Genomic DNA, 20715 nt, shown 5'->3' with positions numbered 1-20715 from the left:
ACCGAAACAGATATTCTGGGCATTCCAGAAGATCCGAATATCGATTTCCATATTGCAGGATTATTTTTGATATTTTTTTTTCTTTATATTTGGATTTTTTTTTAAACCTTAGGCCAAATTTCCGCAACCAATTTCAAACCATTCGGATTTGGTTCAAATCGTGATCGTCAAAATTTTCCAATACTAAAATTTCTCGAGTTGTGCTGCGGAGATTTTCTGGTTAGTTGACAGTTAAATAAATTATATAAATTTTAAAATTTTTTGGATTTTTTTTTTTGCAAATGTGGCCAATTTGAGAACAGTCCAAATATTGGTTCCAGACCACCAATACAGATATTCTAGACATTCCAAAAGATCCAAATATAGATTTCCATATCGCATGATTTTTTTAAATTGAAACAGGATTTAAAAAAGTATATGAACTTTTTTTCCAACCTCCGGCCAAATTATCCGGAACCAATTTTGAATGATCCGAATGTCGGTTCAAATCATGATCGTCAAAACTGTTCTAGTTGTGCTACGGAAATTTTCTGATCAGATGACAGCCAAATTAATAATATATTTTTTTTTTCAGAATGTGGCCAATTTGGATTTTTTTTATTTGAATTATGATTTTAAAAAATATGAACATTTGTTTCAACCACAGGCCAAATCTGCTGGAACCAATTTTGAATGATCTGGATATCGGATTAAATCAGGTAAGTCGAAATGTACATATACCAGAACTTTTCTAATTATACTACGGAGATTTTCTGATCAGATAACAACTAAATAAATAATTTTTTTTTCACATGTGGCCAATGTGAGACCGTTGCTACAACTCCTGAACTCTAGTGTTCGTACGTTTCAGATTTCGGTCCAAACTTAATGTTTGTAGCTGAGTTCGCCATAGCACATTTCTGACGATTTTTCCTTAGTTGAAAATTATATTTTTTTAAAGGTGCCAATTTTAGCCCAGTCCAGATATAGGATCCAGTCCACCGAGGTAGATGTTCTAGAAGTTCAAACTGTTGAAGCTTGAAACCGTGTTCGTTAAATACGTTTCTGTCGATTTTTTTTGAGTTGAGCTTAGTAAAAAAAAATCAGTTGAAAATTTGTATTTTTTTTTTGGTCCAAATCTTATTTTTTTAAAGTGGCCAATTTTAGCCTAATTCAGACATTGGATCCAGTCCACCGAGGTAGATGTTCTAGAAGTTCAAACTGTTGAAGTTGGAACCGTGTTCGTTAAAATACGGTTCTGTCGATGTTAGAATTTATCTCAGATGAAAATTTGAGTTTTTTGGCATTAATGACCAATTTGGTACCAAGGTCTGGATATTGGTTTCGGACCACTGAGACGATTTCCATACTAAAGGATTTGCTTTAAATTGTATTAACTAGGGTAGGTGTATCAGTTATGGCACTAGTGATCCTTTAATTGGCCATACGGTCTAAATTCTTGCATTTTTCATAAAAACCAAGTTAGTTAGTCTTAATGCTGTTCTGTATGTCAACGTTGAAAAATATGGAAAACATTAATTGGACCGTATGATCTATAAAGGGAGCACTATTGCCACCACTGACACACTTCCCCCAACTATAAGTAATTTTAATTAAAAAAAAAAACAAAAAGAAAGCTGAAATGGAATTTTATAAAAATTAACAGATATTTTCCACCTCAGCTACTAAGTGGCCAATTTTTTCGGAACCTATTTTTAATGGGCCGGATAGCAATGCATTTGTGCCAAAATATTTCTAGTAGAGCTTCGAAGATTTTCTAATCAGCCGACAACTTAATAGCTTATTTTCTTGGTCCACATGGCCAAATTGAAACTGATCTAGATGTTGGATCCGGAACATCTGCGGAAATCGATAGTCAAAGGCACAAATAAGAAACGGACACTTTTTGTAACTTCTATGCCGATTTCGATTTCGAACGTTCCGGCTATCGGTTCCCAACTACGTTTGAAATCTTGCAGAATTTTTTTCCCAGCTGGAAATTATTTATTTGCAAAAGTGGCCAATTTTAAACCCGTCCGGATAATGGTCTCTGGCCACCAAGACAGAGTTTCCAGAAGTTCCAACTGAATCCAAAAATCTTATTCGTCGAAATACGTTTCTGTCAATACCTTTTATTTAGTTAAGCTCAGTAGAATTTTTCGCTGTTGAAAATTAGTTGCGTTGTCCTGACTGGCCAATTTGGGACCAATTAAAAAATTCAGGTATCAATATTCGGCAACTGTGTTAGGGAAACTACTTTTTCCCATCACGGAGACGCCTCGTTTTCTGAGGACAAAATTACGCATTTTCGTGCATAAACGTTCGGCGAGACCGGATGGAATTCGATTTTGAAATCTGTGTTAGGGAAAGCGCTTTTTGCAGGCATTCGATGACAATTTTTAAACAGTTGGAAAATTGTGTAATATTCAATTGTGACCTATTGAAAATTGATAAAGTGTACGTTTTAGCAGATTCGTAGAAAAATTTCCAATCAATTGGCTTGTTTAGAATAAAAATCCATCCGCTATTGATAGAGTTGTAAGTGGTCAAAAACTGACCACTTTTCGTAACGCGGTCGATTTTGGTTTTTTTGAAATTGCACCCCCAATATGTTGCCGAAAGACGTTATCCTACGTAAAAAAATTAAAAGATTTAAAAATTTTAAAAACCTTATGAATTTAAATGAGCATTTTTCCAATCACAAGCGATTTTGAATGATCCAGGAATCGATTCAAATCGTGCTCGTCAAATGCATGCTTACCGAAATGTTTCTAACTGAGCTACGGAGACTTTCTCAGCAGTCTTAAATAAAACTAGGCAAATATTGGTTTGGCCTAAATGGGCAATTTTGAACTGATCCGGTTATTGGTTCCGTGGACCACCAAGTCGGATGTTCCTGAAATCGATCCCCATTCTGAAGATTATTTTTTAACCATTCAAATATTCCTAAAATAAGGAAATCGGAACTTTTTACAACTTCTCAAGTGAGCAATCTTTAGCGGAACCAAATTAGACATATCGATGCCAACCTGAAGCTTGAAGCCGTGTTTCGCACAGAGTGGCCACTTTAAGATTTTAAATTCCCGGTTGTCCATGATAGTTTTTTCGGTTTGATAAAAAAAAACAACTAGATTTGATGAAAATAATTAAGTCTTATTTTTAAAATCTTACTCATAAAAAAATAAACACAGAATCTGCTCTTCTAGATCTCGACAATATTCTGTTGTTGTGAAATCTTGATTTTTATATGTCCAGGATTGTTTGAAAAATATTAGTTCGAAATATACAAATTTCTCTTAATGATATTCTGGACACAAAAAAAATCAAGAATTCACGACAACATAATCTTGTCGAGATCTACAGGATAGCAAATTATTTCGAGCTTTGGACTGCAAAACATTTTCAAAACCTTAGAATTTTCAAAAAAAAATCAAGAATTTCAAAATATCTGGACTTGGGATTTCTTTTTCAAGATCACGGATGTCACGAACAAAGAAAATTTTTCAAGATTGTCGATCCTAACTACTTCTGGATTAAGAAACAATTGCAAGATCCCAGGAGAAAACAAAACGGTCTCGAACTTTACAACATTTTCAGAACTATGGGGCTTAGTACAGTATCGAAAACTCCAGAATATAGAAAAAGTTAAAAAAAAAAAAAAAAAAGTTGCAGATTATGGACTTGGAAAAATAAGGAAGATTTTAGACATGGAATTTATTTTTCTAGATTCTAGGACCTCAAAAAATCAAACTTTCTTATCCTGGAACTCAGAAAAAAAATGTGAGATCTATGATTTGGGCAAATTTTTAAGATCCTGAACAAATCAAAAAATTTCAAAATTCAGGTACTTCAAAAAAACATCTGGTTCTTTCTGGAAATAAAAAAAAAATCAGTACCTAGATAAGTTTTCACGGTTCGTGGCCCACCCTGGATTCTCATAATAATATTTATGGCGAGTTTTATCCAGTTTCAGGTTTTTGTTTCCGCCATAATGTCCAATTCTGGAGATTGATTCTGGACCACCGAGATAGATGTTCCAGAAGTTCAAAAAATCAATTAAGTATGGGGAATATGTTTTAAATCGATCATTCGGTGGCATTTTGTTTCATGAAAATAAATGGTCCCTTTTCACAGCTTCTAAGCGGCCAATTTTTCCGGAACCAATTTCCTAAAATATCGGTGTAAACTTCAAGCTTGAAGTCGTTTTTCTCATAATATTATTGGCCAATTTGGGATTCCCATGCTAAAGAGAAGTTTCGTTTAAATCTATTAAGTGATGATTAATCGAAATTGAATTTCAATTTCACGAAAATAAGAAAATTTACACAGTCTTTCTAGAACCCATTCCGGACGATACGGAAATCGTTCCGGAAAGTGGTTCCGACCCCTTGAATCGAGCAAACCACACCAAGCGACGCATCAAACTTCATCTACACTAACAGGCAGCACGACGGTCAGTTCGGAATCGATTTCGGAGATTCTTGCTGGCAAAATTCACACACAATCTTTCCGGAGCCGATTCCGGACGATCCGGAAACCACATTCGGAAGTTCCAGAAAGTGGTTCCGACCCATTGATTGGAACAAATCACACCAAGTGACGCATCAAACCACATATTTCGATTCCCCTAAGTTTCTTTCACATCGATTAAGCGATGATTAATCGAAATTGCATTTAATTTCACGAAAATACGAAAAATGAAAACACTCTTTCTGGAGCCGATTCCGGACAATCCGGAAACCACTTCCGGACGTTCCGGAAGCTGGTTTTGACTCCTTCCTTTCTAATAATATTAATTCGATCCCCATGCTGAAGAGGATTTCTTTTAAATCGATTAAATGCTGATTAATCGAAATTGAATTTCAATTTCATGAAAATAAGAAAAATGGACACAATCTTTCCGGAGCCGATTCCGGACGATCTGGAAACCACTTTCGGAAGTTCCAGAAAGTGGTTCCGACCCATTGATTGAAGCAAATCACACCAAGCGACGCTTCAAACCACATATTTCGATTCCCATTCGAAGTTTCTATTAAATCGATTAAGCGATGATTAATCGAAATTGCTTTTCAATTTCACGAAAATACGAAAAATGAAAACACTCTTTCTGGAGCCGATTCCGGACAATCCGGAAACCACTTCCGGACGTTTCGGAAGCTGGTTGTTTCTCATAATATTAATTCGATTCCCATGCTAAAGAGGATTTCTTTTAAATCGATTAAATGGTGATTAATCGAAATTGAATTTCAATTTCACGAAAATAAGAAAATGGGCACAATTTTTCCGGAGCCGATTCCGGACGTTCCGAAAAATGGTTCCGACCCCTTGATCGGAATCGATCAAACCACACCAAGCGACGCATCAAACCACATCCAAATCGATTCCGGAGGTTCTTTCGGGCCAAATTCACACACACACTCGAATTACAGAAAAAAAAAACAAATCCTAAAATTTCATCGAATTTAACAGTGTTAAGAGGTAGGTACCTTGATTGGACAAGAAGTGCTATTAGTGGTACTAGTAGTAGAGGTGGTGGTGGTGATGGTAGTAGAAGAAGTAGTACTAGCGAAGTAGTGAGAAGTAGCAGTATTAGAGGCACAAGAGGAGGAAGGTGAAGAAGTGATTGGACTGAAAGCGGCTACGGCGACGGCGGCGGTGGTCGATGAGATGGTCGGTTCCTGGGGCGCTCCAAGTCCCAGCAGCGGTTGCTGCGGCGGGTAGTAGCCGTAGTAGTAGGGCGGCGGAGGCTGCGAGAACTGATGCGACAGGTAGTGGTGGTGCGGGTGTAACGAGGATGATGTTGGTGTGTCGTGTGTCAATCTTACCATGATTTCTTTGCCGGTGGGAATGTTGAGACTGGGCTCGCTTCCGCTGAGCGATCCTATGATGGTGTTCTGATGCGACGACTGGTCGACGGCCGTTGGCTGACCGAGGTTGATCTCGGTGAAGCGACTGAGGATCAGGGTCGGTGGTATGATGGTAGCGGGTTGCGGGAACTGCTGTTGGCTAGTAGGTGGTGGTGGTGGGTAGCTGCAGTGACCGCAGTAGCACAGCTGTTGAGCGGCGTTACAGGACAAGGTCGAGGACGGAGGGGTCGAGTTGGTACTGGGAGGATACAGGGCTGTCGCGAACTGCGCCGGATAGGTCGGTGGTGGCGGTAGGGAAGGATTCGAACCGAACGGCTGTTGACTGCCTAGCGGCGGCGGTATGAAGGGGGGACAAAAGATCGGACCCGGTCGGAAATACGTGGTGACGTGAATGGTTCCGGGCAAGGGGCGATTCCTTGCACGACGATTTTCGCGGGAGTTGAGATTGGTTTCTGATTTTGGGTTTACACTTCTTCTGACTTGGTAGTCTGCGACTAACTTGGCTAGATTTGCATCTACCGAACGACGATTTTTGTCTTACTCTCTAAGATTGTTTTGATAATTGAACTGTTCTAATGCCTTACGAGCTAGCTTTATTCTCTAGGTTGGTGCCTTCCGGAGGCGGAAATGTAATAGATATAGTTTAGGATTGTCTCACAGGGTTTAGAACGATTGTCGATAGGGCGCGCGGTCGATGCTACGATTCGCCTGCTACAGAAATACACGTGTAGATTTGTCGATATGTCTCTTAATAGTGTAAATTTGAATAAGAGTGTAAAGTTTTAGAAATTGATTGATTGAGAGATTGTCAGAGTTTGGAAACACGACTCGATAACCGGACTTTTAAGGGTCCGGATTGGTCTGAACAGCGGTTGATTTGATTGTCAAAACGCTTTCTCCTTATGCTTAAATAGCCTTAACCTTAAAAATGTAATGTTTTTTTTTAATTCTGATTTGATTGTTCTAGCGCAAAAAATTCTAGTAAACTTCCTCTCACTCTCTATCTCTTTCACGTTCGCTAAACTCTAGGTTTCGATAATTGTTTCCTCCTCGCGGGGCGCACTCACACTGGATATTGCTGGTGCCGGTGTGTTTGGAAATCTCTAGCTTCTAAAAATACACACTGCTCGACTACTTTACCGAGTTCGGACCAGGCGATTGTCTCTATCTGTATGAATGTGTGTGTATGTGAATAGCGAGCCTCTTTTGACTTCTTGGCGGCGGCCACGGAATAGACAACAAGTGAACGAATCTTTTAAAAACTCTTCTTCCTCGCGCGTTTTTTTTTTGTCTATAATAAGCAAGTACCCGAAGAAGGGGAGTTCTCCAGAAGCAGACGCGCTCACGCTCGCGATCAACCCAACAAGAAGAGTTCACAAAACCGACGACGACGACGACGACGACGACGAAGACGACGGCCAAAGAACGCCAAGAGACCAAAGCCCAGAGTATATTTATTGTAATTATTTTTGATTATATATAACCGGTTTCGGGGCGTTCTTCGAGTTCTTCGTTTTCTCTTTGCTTCCCGATCGCGTCCGACAAGTCCGCCGATCGCGCGCACACGGTGTAAACAATTGCTCTTCTTCTACCTGCCTTCTTCACTTCGTCTCCGGCTCTCTCTCTCTCTCTCTCTACACACTTTCGTGTACTGGCTGGCTGCTGTTGGTTTTGTTGTTGCTTCTGCTTTTGCTATTATTCTCTCGCTCTTTTCGGGTTGATCACTTGTACGCTCGAATCTTGTTTCGTTCCACGGTTGGGGTTCGCCGGGATGGGACGACGCGAGATTCTTTCTGGAGACACAGGGTGTGGAAAGCACGCGAGCGCGGGGCGAAAAACGAGTTTCTTCTGCTGTTGCTGCTGCTGCTGCTGTACCACCTCTCTTCTACGTGGACTTATCAAAGTCAGAACCCGGACCAGCTAGCCGTACAAACTTGATATACACGAACCGTTCGTTTGATATGTTGATTGTCTCTCGTTTGGCGACTACTTAAGTATGCTTAGGTATTGATCTAGGACCGCTAGATTTGATTTTTTTTTATTTTTTTCTAAATCTTACTCTGTCTTGTTTTAAATTCAAATTGCCTCTGTAACCTGGGCCTATTGCCTATTGCACGAATGGGGGAAAAAACACCGAAAAAAATCTCACAACGACGAAGACAACGACGGCGATGAATGATTGAATCGACAGAAAATCTTTGGTTAAAACGCTCACAAAAATACTCTCTGCTAAACTGCGCTTCTGCGTGTGTGTCTTTCCTTAACTATTGAGCAACTTCGAAAATGTCAATCCTCCTATCCTGTCCCGCTTAAATTCCTCGGTTTCCTTAAAAGCCTTAAAACAAAAACAAATCTCAACAAAATTCGCTTGCAGTTCAAATTTTTTATCTTTTTCGCTTAATCAGGTATACTTCTGTAAATCTTAGTTTAAATTTTTAATAAATTGCACACAATCTCCTGTTGCCGTTTTTTTTTTTACTTTTGTGTCGTGTCACGACGAATCTCCGCACGCGGGTTAATTCAAGCAATTCAAATTACCCGGATTTTAATTTCCTAACCAGCCTCTTTGTCGCGCGTGCTTTGTCAACAACGTTTCGGTTTTGCTTCCTCAGGGGTGTTTTCGGTTGGAAAAATGATGGGATTTTTTTTAAAGGGATCAAAGGTCACACTTCTCTCGCTCTTCTACTACTTCTTCCCCTCTGACTCTGCTGGAGCTCTCACTGACTGGCTTCTTCAAACTTCCCACCGTTTTGGGATTCGCAGCACACAGAACACTTCTTTATCGGCACTCTCGTAACGGGCGGGGGAGGGTAGGGTGGTCACTGGCACTTATCAAACTCGATCGCGCTTTGTATACGCTTCGTATGGACCGGCAACGAACGCCCAGAGGTCCACCGTGATCCCGGCAAGCCGTATGAACCACTTAGGTAGTACTTAGCAAGTGTCCGAACCGAACGAAAACCGCGTAGAAGAAGGTCGGTCGCGCTTGAAGCTTGGATATGAATCGAAATTTCACACAGATTTTCCGGAATTTTTTTTTTTCGGGGTGGGAAAAAGCACGACGATACTCAGATGATGATGACGACGGCGGTGAGTTGTAATGAGCTGGTGTGAATTTGTGTGTAAATTGATTGAATATAATAATATTAAATCGGCAGCGCTAGACGGCACAGAGAGAACGTTTTGCGGGAAAATCGCGTTATCGACTGACTGACGACCGACGTCGGCGGCGATGACGACGTCCTTCTTGTTGGTCCGGTCCTGAAGACACACCACGACGAGATGTTCTGCCAAGAGACCAACCAACACAGTGATGCAGGCGGCTTCGGATCTCACTCGCGCTCTCACTCGCACACCGACTTCCGACGAAGGGGCAAAGCAGAACAGAGACGGACAGACAACACCTCGCTCTCTGCTGCTGCTCGCATTAATTCGCGTACGTCGTACAGGTATGTAAAGGTAGATATAGACCGACGGCACACGGCGCGGACGCGGGTGTGCGTAAGCGGAGCGGAGCAATGGTCCAGGGATCCAAGGCCCCCGCGTAAGAATCCGAATGGGATTTTTCAGCCGCTCGGCAAATGAAAATTCGATCAAACCTCGAGATTGAAAATCGAAATTTTCAAAAGACGGTGTTGACTTCACTTCAAAAACGGAACTCGGGACAGATTCAGAGATGTTTGGAACGGGTTTGAAAAAGCGAAGAACTGGTGTAGCGTACGGAGAGACCGTGAACCGAAAGCGACTGGTTCTTCGACGGTAACAACAAAACTGCCTCGTCGTCGTCGTCGTCGTACCTGTCCGGAAAAGTCGCACCGCATTCATTCGGGGAAACATAAGAATACATACGTTGACGACGTGCCATCCCTGCCGCATGCCATATTACAACATCGACCGACCGACCTGGCCGTGTGTACTACGAACGCGAAAGAGAGAGAACGAAAGAGAATCGACGATTACCCACCGCACCGCGACCCCGCGGTTTTTGGAACAAGTGCGCCGAAGCGTGAGTTCTCTCTCTCTCCTTCTTCCACTCTCTTCCTCCCACTCACACATGCGAAGCATGTCATGTGCGCTCACGCGCCCATTCGCCTTCTCCAGCTAGCTTCGTTCAATCGAAACATTAATCAACGAACTCATTCTCCCCTCAAAGGAGCTTCACGGAGAACTCTCTTTCTCGCGAGCGCTGAGCTCCCCAACGATCCTCAGCACCCTCAACAGCTTCACAGGTGCGAATATCGTCGTCATCAAGTCAGACGAACGAACGAACGAACGAAGCAAAAAGCGGAAATGAAAGTTAATTACACCATCGACCGTAGTAGAAGGGAAGACTCTATTCAATGAGCGGGCGAACGAGTAGAATTTTCCTCCCAAACACACAGGTTCGAAACTCACGCTTCTCGCGTGAGTGCGTTTTGTTCTTGTGCTTCGTCGATCGTCGAATCGAACCGATCGTCAGGGTGGCAGCAGGCGGGCGGTGAGCGACGAACGCGCGATGGACGACGCCGACTGCGATGATGATGATGAGGATGATGGATTTTAATTCGTTTTGTTTCTTGAAGATCGAAAAATCGCCTTATTTTTTTTCTGTTATGATGGGCCACAACGAGACGAGCGATTGAGTTTTATTCGATTGCCAGATTGACGGATTGTTGCGGCGCGGTTCAGTTGGAAATCAAAATTCTAACAAGCAGTCTACCGATTTATTTTAAGTTTGAAAGCTTTTAGGAATGACCAAAATAGTTTGGAAAACATTTGAAAGGGAAAAACAATCCCGGAAAGTTGGAAGCAGAAAATGAAAATTTCCATTTTGACCCGCGCTTCCCCCCTCGCTTATCAAAGTTTAGAGAAGTTGTCAAGTGCGAATTGAGAGTTGAAATAGGTGAAAACGGTTAGGAAGCATGCATTCAAGCTGGCAAAGTTTACGCTAATAGTAATAATAGAAAAGATAGAGAGATAAGCATTCCTTTGACTTTTTTTTTAAACTATGGAATGTGGGGTGAAATAGACAAATAGACAAATAGAGAAAAAAAACGAGCTCAAAAATTTAAAAATTGGTCAATTTTTATCTTTCTTTTTTTTCTGAACTTACTTGTACAATGTTATTGGAAGTAATCTAAAAAGCAAAAATAGACCATCATTAATTGTATTGCAAAAAACTTTGTTGCAAATTTTTGCAAAAAAAAAAAGAATTGTTAATTGGTCTTTTGACCCCACACTCCCTGGAAATTTGAAACGCGATTTCAAACTAGTACCATTCAACGTTATTTTCAAAATCAAAACCACAAATTCAGATTAATCCGTAAAACTATATGTGAAGGAGTCAGGGGTGGAATGGACAACCGAAAAATCTTAAATTTCTTAAGTTCTCTCTAATAATGATACAAACAAAAATCCGTAATAAGCAGTTATGGTTAATTTGGAAATGAACTGTATCGCACTGAACTAAGATCACTGAAGTCGGTGATCATATTTTTTTTTTTCACTGGTTTTTAAGCTGTTAACCCAAGTAACATTGCAAGCTTTGTAGAGGTTTTATAGCATTCTACAAGCCTACATCATGGTCTGCAGAGCTCTCATAAAACTAAAAATGTTACTTGGGAACGAACAGTTAAAAAAATTCCGAACAGTGGAGGCCTGGATTAGTGTGACGTCCCATTAGGTAAATCAAAATTGTTACTTTTGTCACTCCCTTCAAAAAATTTGAAAATCACAAGGATGTGTAATTTGTGCTTGTCTATGCTGCATGGAGAAAATTTCATACTCTTTAAAAAAAATGGTTACACGTTTGATCGCTTACTAATATGCATAATGTTTTATTGGGTTTTAAGTTACTAAAGAATATTTTGGGATTTTAAAGAATATGTATGATTTTGTTTTTCGTTTCCCTAAACTCTTTACCGTGCTCATCATTACGATCATCGGGTTGTGATTGCCGTTCATATTTTTCCAACATATATATTCTAGTTTTAATTATTTCAAACTTTGCCATAGGCTATATTTTCCCATTAACTGTAAACATGCAGATATACATATGGGTCGTTCTAGTCCAAGTGTATACTAAGTCGTGGTCAATGTAACTGATTTCAACCAAACTTTGCCAAAAGGCCTTTTTTTGATATTCTAAGAAAACGCCTTTTTGGATTTTGCTCTAAAGTGCTTGGTTCCCTCTGGGCTGCAACCTTTGAATATTTTGATTTTTATAAATTATATCTTAGAATATACCGTTCCGATTCATATTTCGGACGATTCAAATTTTGGACACTTTCATTTTTAATTAAATATTACATCCAGTTAGAAACAAAGTAATAATGTTAGATGATCGTGGAGGGCACTAGTCAAAAAAAATTAAAATTTACAAGACATGTGGATCATATTCGACCGAGATAATCAACTTTTAAAAGTGTCCGAAATTCGAGTTTAAGTGTCCGAAATTTGAATCGGCACGGTAGATTACTCCACAGTAACTAGCAACATTAGCAACATTGAGTAACGTGGGAATTTTAAACAGATAAATGAAATTTTTTTGCCCGGTTTGGGAATTCTTTTCAAATTTTTGCATAACTGTTGGGGACCTCAATACAAATCGGAAGAGTAGTTAATCCACTCTCATAGCCATATTTTATTTCAAGGTGATTTTCTTTGTGCATTTTCCAAATTCCTCACCTTTTTGGCAACAACAAAAAGTACCACCATTCGACCTTTTGTCCCTCTTCTAATCTTTCGACCATTTGTCCCCCTTCTTATCGTTCGACCTTTTGTCCCTCTATGAATCATTTGACCTATTGTTCCATTCGACGTTGTGTCCCTTTTTGAATCGTTCGACCTTTTGTATCTCTTTGTTTGAATCATAAGACCTTTTGTCTGTTCGACCTTTTGTTCATTCGACCATTTGTCCCCCTTCTCATCGTTCGACCTTTTGTCCACCCTCTCATAATTCGACCTATTGTCCATTTGTACCTTCGATCGTGTGTACTTTCGACACTTTGTCCTTTCGACCTATTGTACCTTCGACCTTTTGTCCTTTCGACCTTTTGTCATTCGACTTTTTGTCATTCGACGTTTTGTCATTCGATGTTTTGCCTTTCGACCATTTGTCACCAATTTTGGAATCTATTACAACAAGTCGAAAGACAAGAGGTCGACGGACAAAAGGTTGAAGGGCAAAAAGTCGAATGGACAAAAGGTCGAATTGACCTTAAAGGGACCAAAGGACAAAGGCACAAAAGGTCGAAGGGCAAAAGGTCGAATGGACAAAAGGTCGAATTGATCTTAGAGGGACAAATAGGTCGAAGGGACACAATGTCGAATTGAACTCAGAGGGATAAAAGTTCCAAGGGACAAAAGGTCCAAGGGACAAAAGGTTCAAGGGACAAAAGGTCGAAGGGACAAAATGTCGAATTGAACTCAGAAGGACAACAGATCGAAGGGACAAAATGTCGAATTGAACTCAGAGGGACAAAAGGTCCAATGGAACAAAAGGTCGAATTGAACTCAGAGAGACAAAAGGTTCAAGGGACAAAAGTTTCAAGGGACAAAAGGTCAAAGGGACAAACGGTTCAAGAGACAAAAGGTCCAAGGGATAACAAGTTGAATGCACAAAATGTCTAATTTAACAGAGGGACAAAAGGTCGAATTGAACTTAGAGGGACAAAATGACGAATGAACAAAAAGTCGAATTTAACAGTCACAAAAGGTCGAATTGACAAAAGGTCGAGATGGACCAAAAATCGAAGTGGACATAAGTTTCAAAAATCATAATGGACATAAGTTTGCCAAATATTGACGCTCAAACTTTAAAGGAACGTTAATAACATTGCTATGCAAATACTTCCAAAGAACTGCTTATGATTTAAAGAAGGAATGTATTCTAGAGAAAGGCAGCTATTTGTTTCTTAAATTGCAGTAATGCAGTAACTATTCGTTGTCATAATTTTCCAAAGAGATGCGCATGATTTAACGCAGGAAAAATATTTGTGGTTTAGCTACCCATTTCATCCTCCAACAAATTGACTAGTTTATCCATTTTGAAATTTTATCCATTCGACCTTTTGTCCATTTCGACCTTTTGTCCATTCTACCTTTTATCCATTCGAACTTTGGTTCATCTAACCTTTTATCACTCTAAGTACCATTCGACCTTTTGCCCATTACAGATTTTGTCCCTTCGATCTTATGTCCTTCGACCTTTTAAACTGCCACACCAGCCTGAAGACACTCAAATTTATCCTGAAAACGACTAAACTACCCTAAAAACGGCCCTGAAAGCGTCAAAAATAGGCTAAAATTGTAAAATGGTTTTCAAAAAACGCCACAATAGTGTTAAAACAATTCGAAAATACAGAAAAAAGGATATCTTTTAAAAACGAAAAATTGACCTGACAAGCCCGCACTTTAATTTTAAACAAATAAAAAAATCATTAAACTAAAAATAAAAGCTATTAAAAACCTCAAATGGCCTTAAAATTGAAAAACTGGCCCTAGAACAAAAAAAAATATAAATAGCTGAAAATACCAACACACCACAAAAACGGCCTGACGACACTCAAAATAATCCTGAAAACGACCTTAAAAGCGTCAAAATGGCTCAGAAAACGCAAAAAAAACCAAACTGCAAAATATTTTAGAAAACGCCACAGTTATTTTAAAAACGAAAAATGGTCTAAATTTAAAAAAAAAATGCAAGTTTTTGAAAAACACCATTATGGTCTTCAAATTAGGATTTTTTTTTAAATATCGGACAGGTTTGGGCCAAAGAACTGAGAATTTTATGAAACTTTGCCCACAGGTAGAGTTTATGTTTATATGAACGAAACCACAAAATTAAAAAAAAATTGGGGTGGTTAATTTTCTCAGAAAATTTTAGTAGAAATTTTCGTATTTTTTCGTAATTCACGTAATTTGTAAGCCCAGAGCTCATGAACCAATCATCGAAGAAATAATTTCTTTGTCGAAATGATAAGTAAATTCACACAAAAATTTTATTTGGAAAATTTTGTCCCTACGGAAACGTTCCTTATGACCGACAATGCCATTTTGCATCTTCAAACCGCCATTTTGAATCCAGCCTTATTTTTGAAAAGGGAATACAGAAAAAATATCAGAAAATTTTTACCCGAAAACTGTTTGTCCGATCGGTTTGGTGTCTTTGGCAATATTGCAGGTAATAGATGAGACTATTTGAAAAAAAAATATGCACTCTAAAAAACATTACCCAACTTTTTTTTATTTTAAATAAATCTTAAAAACAATGTTTTCTCCAAAAAAATATTTTTTTGTTTTTTTTTGTATTTGTTGCTATGTTTTAGGGGACAAAAAATGCCATCTATTGATGGAGAAATAATGGACAAAAAAGTTATGATTTTTGAAAAAAAACTCAAGTTTTTGGAAAAATATTTAAAACTTGGTCCAATTACTGTTTCGACTATTTAGAATGAAAGTACATCAAATTTACAATAAAAAAGCACCTGGGTATAATTTTGCCAAGTTGCACCGTTTTCGAGATGTAGCGGTTAAAAAGTAGATATTTTTAAAATGTTGGTAGTTTTTGGCCATTTTTAAATATATTTCACGGTTCTCCAGGTCCGAAAAAAAAAAAAATTCCGAAAGATCAGAAAATTTTCTGTAAAATTTCTCTATGTTAAAAATAAATAAATCTTTATTGTAGTTTTGAAATTACCCATAAATTGAATTGTGAATGTGAATTCCCAGAATTATGAATGAATTATTTCAAATCCTGAGACTCGAAATAATGCGGTGTAAGCAATTTACTTTAAATTAATTTGAATTTAGTCATAATCAGATTAGGTTGTGAAGGGTTCAATTGTTTCCCCCCCCCCTGCATTCCATTAATTAGAAGGCCTTTAGGAGTTACTGCCTTTCATTACTTAAAAAAATCAGGTCAGATTTACCAGAAATTGCCCAGAGGACCGCTACTGTTGATTCATATCTTGAGACAATCGACTCCGTAATGTTAAAAGGCTTGAGCCTTGTCAAAATCAGCAACTGAATAAAGCTTGATACATTTCTAGGCTGCATTTATAGTGAACAATTTAACAAGACTCAAATCATTCCGAAAGGAACTTCTCAGTGGGTACGTTCTGGGAACTCCCGTTTGAAAGCCCTGCCACAGCTCGTTAAAGAAGATTTACCGGAATCCCCTCTGAGACACTTCCGCTAATAGTGATCTTGGGGGGTTTGAAAGTCCTAGAGAAAGTGGTCAATTTCTTATTCCATCAGAAAACAGACATTTTTTAAGAGACCATGCCAACGGACAACGGAGAGTGACAATGGTCATCCGATGTCCACGGAACAAGTTCCAGAACCCACAGGGGAAACGGCCAATTTCTGAATTCAACAGAAAACCAGACGTGTGATACCTCAAAATTTTCAGAATTTGATTGACAATTCCCTAGAGACTATTTCAACTGACCTAAGTGATAGTGGTTATGCGATGTTCCAGGGAATAGGTTCCGGAGATCCCGGAGGAAGTGGCCAATTTCTTATTCCATCAGAAAACAGTCGTGCGACATATCAAAGTTTTCACAATTCTATGGACACTTTATTAGAGACCATACCAACGGACAAAAGATAGTTGATCATCCGATGTCCCCGGAACAAGTTCCAGAATCCTCATAGGAAGTGGCCAACTTCTGATTAAAAAAAAAACCAGCAGTGTGATACATCAACATTTTTATTATTTGGTTGACAGTTCCCTAGTAATTATGTCATCTGAGCAGAGTGATAATGGTCATCCGATGTTCCAGGGAATAGGTTCCGGAGTTCCCGGAGGAAGTGGTCAATTTCTTATTGCATCAGAAAATAGTCGTGCGACATATCAAAGTTTTCACAATTCTATGGACACTTTATTAGAGACCATGCCAATGGACAAAAGATAGTTACAATGGTCATCCGATGTCCTCGGAACAAGTTACAGAATCCTCATGGGAAGTGGCCTATTTCTGATTTAAAATAAAAAACAACCAGACGTGTGATGTATTAAAAACAATCAGAAATTAATTAGCAATTTTTTAGAGCCCATGCCAACTGAGCATCGTGATAATGGTCATCCGATGTCCCCGGGAATAGGTTCCGGAGGTCCCGGAGGAAGTGGTCAATTTATTATTTTATCAGAAAACAGTCGTGTGACATATCAAAGTTTTCAAAATTCTATGGGCAATCTCTTAGAAACCATTCCAATGGACAACGGAGAATGACAATGGTCATCCTATGTCCCCGGAACAAGTTCAAGAATCCACAGGGGATCAGCCAATTTTTGAATTCAACAGAAACCAGACGTGTGATACATCAACATTTTCAGAATTGGATTGGCAATTTCCTAGAGAGCATACCAACTGAGCAGAGTGATAATAATCATCCGATGTTCTAGGGAATAGGTTCCGGAGGTCCAGGAGGAAGTGGCCAATTTCTTATTCCATCCAAAAATAGTCGTGCGACAAATCAAAGTTTTCACAATTCTATGGACACTTTATTAGAGACCATGCCAATGGACAAAAGATAGTTACAATGGTCATCCGATGTCCGCGGAACAAGTTCTAGAATCCTCATAGGAAGTGGCCAATTTCTGATTTAAAAAAAACCCAGCATTTGTTTGACAATTCCTTAGAGACTATTTCAACTGACCTGAGTGATAGTGGTCATCCGATGTCCCCAGGAACAGGTTCCGGAAGAAGTGACCAATTGCTTATTCCATCAGAAAACAGTCGTGCGATATCTCAAAGTTTTCACAATTCTATGGACACTTTATTAGAAACCATTCCACTGGACAACAGAGAATGACAATGGTCATCCAATGTCCCCGGAACAAGTTCTAGAATTCCCAGGGGAAGTGGCCAATTTCTGATTCAACAGAAAAAAAACCAGACGCGTGATGTATCAAAATTTTCAGAATTTGGTTGACAATTCCCTAGAGACCATGTCAACTGACCAGAGTGATAGTGGTCATCCGATGTCCCCGGGAATAGGTTCCGGAGGTCCCGGAGGAAGTGGCCAATTTATTATTTTATCAGAAAACAGTCGTGTGATATATCAAAGTTTACAAATTTCTATGGGCAATCTCTTAGAAACCATTCCAATGGATAACGAACAGTGACAATGGTCATCCTATGTCCCCGGAACAAGTTCCAGAATCCATAGGGGAAGCGGCCAATTTCTGAATTCAACAGAAAACCAGACGTGTGATATATCAAAAATTCCAGAATTTTATTGACAATTCCCAAGAGACCATGCAAACTGAGCAGAGTGACAGTGGTCATCCGATGTCCCCAAGAACAGGTTCTGGAGGTGGCCAATTTCATATTCCATCAGAAAACATTCGTGCGACATACCAAAGTTATCAAAATTCTATGGACACTTTATTAGAGACCATGCCAACGGACAAAACATAGTTACAATGGCATCCGATGTCCCCGGAACAAGTTCCAGAATCTTCATAGGAAGTGGCCAATTTCTGATTTAAACAAAAAACCCAGCAGTGTGATGTATCAATTTTTTTAGAATTTGGTTCACAATTTCGTAGAGACTATTTCAACTTACCAGAGTGATAGTGGTCATTCGATGTCTCCGAGAACAGGTTCTGGAGGTCCCGGAGGAAGTGGCCAATTTCTTAGTCCAAAAGGAAAACAGTCGTGTGACATATTAAAGTTTTCAAAATTCTATGGACAATTTATTAGAAACCAAACATTCCACTGGACAACAGAGAGTGGCAATGGTCATCCAATGTCCCCGGAACAGGTTCCAGAATCTCCAGGGGAAGTGGCAAATTTCTGATTTTAACAGAAACCAGACGTGTGATACTTCAACATTTTCAGAATTTGATTAGCAAGTATCTAGAGACCATGTCAACTGACCACAGTGACAATGGTCATCCGATGTCCCCAGGAACAGATTCCGGAGGTCCCGGAGGCAGTGGCGAATTTCTTATTCTATTAAACTTTTCACAATTCTGTGGACAATTCTGATTTCAACAGAAAACCAGACGTGTAATATGTCAACAATTTCAGAATTTGATTGACAATTCCCTAGACACAATATGCCAACTGACCAGAGTGATAGTAGTCATCTGATGTCCCAGGGAATATGTTCTGGAGGTTCCGGAGAAGGTGGTCAATTTCTTATTTCATCAGAAAACAGTCGTGCGACATAACAAAATTTTCAAAGTTCTATGGACAATATATTAGAAAGAAATCCCCAGAAGAAATAGCCAATTTCTGATTAAAAAAAAAAAACAGGCGTGTGATGTATAAAATTTTTCCGAATTTGATTGGCAATTTCCTAGAGACCAGTCATCCGATGTGCTAGAGAAAAGGTTCCGGAGGTCCCGGAAGAAGTGGCCAATTTCTTACTCAATCATAAAACAGTCGTACGACACATCAAAATTTGCAGAATTTCTCGGTCATTTCGTGTATGTCACCCTTTAACGGTTGGAGATTAAGTTTTCGAACTTAGTGCCATGTAATTCTAAAGGGAAATTTTGATTTAAATTTTATTGACAATACAGTTTTTAGAAAACAATATGGCAAATCTGCATCCTCGTGTAGGAAGCACATAAATATGTCTCCAGTTGAGGAAATGTCGAGATATCCCCTTAAGAAAATTTCCAATAATGCATCATTTGGGAAAACACACCGAACAAAGTTAAATTGTACCATTTCCTCCTACGTTCTCACTGAAAGTAAAAGCGGAGAGGATCCCGAAACCACGTTCACCGCACAATTAACCCGGCAGATAAATGACTCCCAATCCGGACCCCGCCGTAAATGATACGTAACGAGTGACATTCTCTGTCTCTGTCCGTCTCCGCACGCTCCGGGCATAAGAATTTCGCGAGGAAATTAAACCGTCACCGTCAACTGTTTCTAGAAACTCTTCCCATTCGGAGTCAACAGTCGTACTATGTATTTGCTAGAGCCACAACCAACCCGGCGAATGGTGATGGCTTAATGATGCGTGGAATTCATGACACATTTCCTTCTTGCTCGGTGTGGATGATCCAAGTCACGCACAGGTCTACCAACACAATCGTCTAGCGGCGTCGCGGTGGTGTGATGGTGTTCAGAAATTAGACAAAACCGCGCCCAATCGTCTCGTTTGCGAAGAATCGAAAGCTTTTTGGGGTTACCGGAAGTTCCGACGGTTCGATCCCCATACAGGAAGTGATCTTCGTCGGGGTCCGAATTCATTAGGAATTGTTAGGAATTACCCCCGTTCGAACATCGATTAGCCCGAATCTGGTAACCCTATTTGCTATAATTTATTCAAACAGTTCGCAGCAAGTGCGTTCTGGTCGTTTACAGCGATGACAGCACATGGCTTGTTTGCGGAATGTTGCCGCACTGTAGCCGGTCAGGTGACACAAAACTGCTGCGACGAGTGGATCTATCAATAGGTTGTTGACCACCGCGCAGCGCACAGGTAGGCAGCAGGCACACGAATCAGAAGTCGATCTATGGGGTCCTAATTTGAATTAATGGATTCTGGCGAAGCAGTACCCTAGCCTTGGCGTGGTTCTCATTTTCGATCTCATTGTTCCAACGCTGATTTACTGCCCATATAAGAGGGGATTTGGCTGTGGTGAAATTTTGGTGGACTATAAATAAGGTATGATTCCTTCAGAGTTCAACTTTAGGGCGATCGCCGATAAGTTGAATTGCAAATTATAAAAGCGATCAATTCTAGGCCATTCTGAAGCTTTTACAGTTAGTTAGAGAATAATTTGGCGCTTCTTAGGCCATTTTGATGCTTCGAGACTGAGTTGGTTTTGCGTTTCTAATACGATATTGGGCGTTTTTTGATATTTCAAACTCAATTTTGGCTGTTCAAGACCATTCTGGTATTTCTGAGGCCATTT

At 39.6% G+C, this 20715-nt stretch overlaps 1 protein-coding gene across 8 annotated transcripts in view; it reads right to left on the bottom strand.

Annotated features, from left to right (window-relative positions):
* heph (polypyrimidine tract-binding protein 1 heph) overlaps nt 1–20715 on the bottom strand; it is a 727070-nt gene that overhangs the window by 403974 nt on the left and 302381 nt on the right. For 5 of the 8 annotated variants that reach the window (XM_065219372.1, XM_065219375.1, XM_065219373.1 and 2 more), the window contains one exon: nt 10939–10962. The exons of 2 other annotated variants lie outside the window; for them this stretch is intronic. In XM_065219372.1, coding sequence (XP_065075444.1) covers nt 10939–10962 — 24 coding nt within the window. Of the gene's footprint in view, nt 1–5804; nt 9245–10938; nt 10963–20715 lie in introns of those variants that run through there. One more of the 8 variants, XM_065219381.1, reaches the window with a different exon arrangement.

The sequence above is a fragment of the Ochlerotatus camptorhynchus genome, unplaced genomic scaffold, assembly GCF_037179485.1.
Source record: "Ochlerotatus camptorhynchus isolate MF236.1 unplaced genomic scaffold, CSIRO-AGI_Acam_v1.1 ptg000103l, whole genome shotgun sequence".
Classification (NCBI taxonomy): domain Eukaryota; kingdom Metazoa; phylum Arthropoda; class Insecta; order Diptera; family Culicidae; genus Ochlerotatus; species Ochlerotatus camptorhynchus.
Note: the sequence above shows the minus strand (reverse complement) of the source record. Positions and strands in the feature narration are given on the sequence as shown.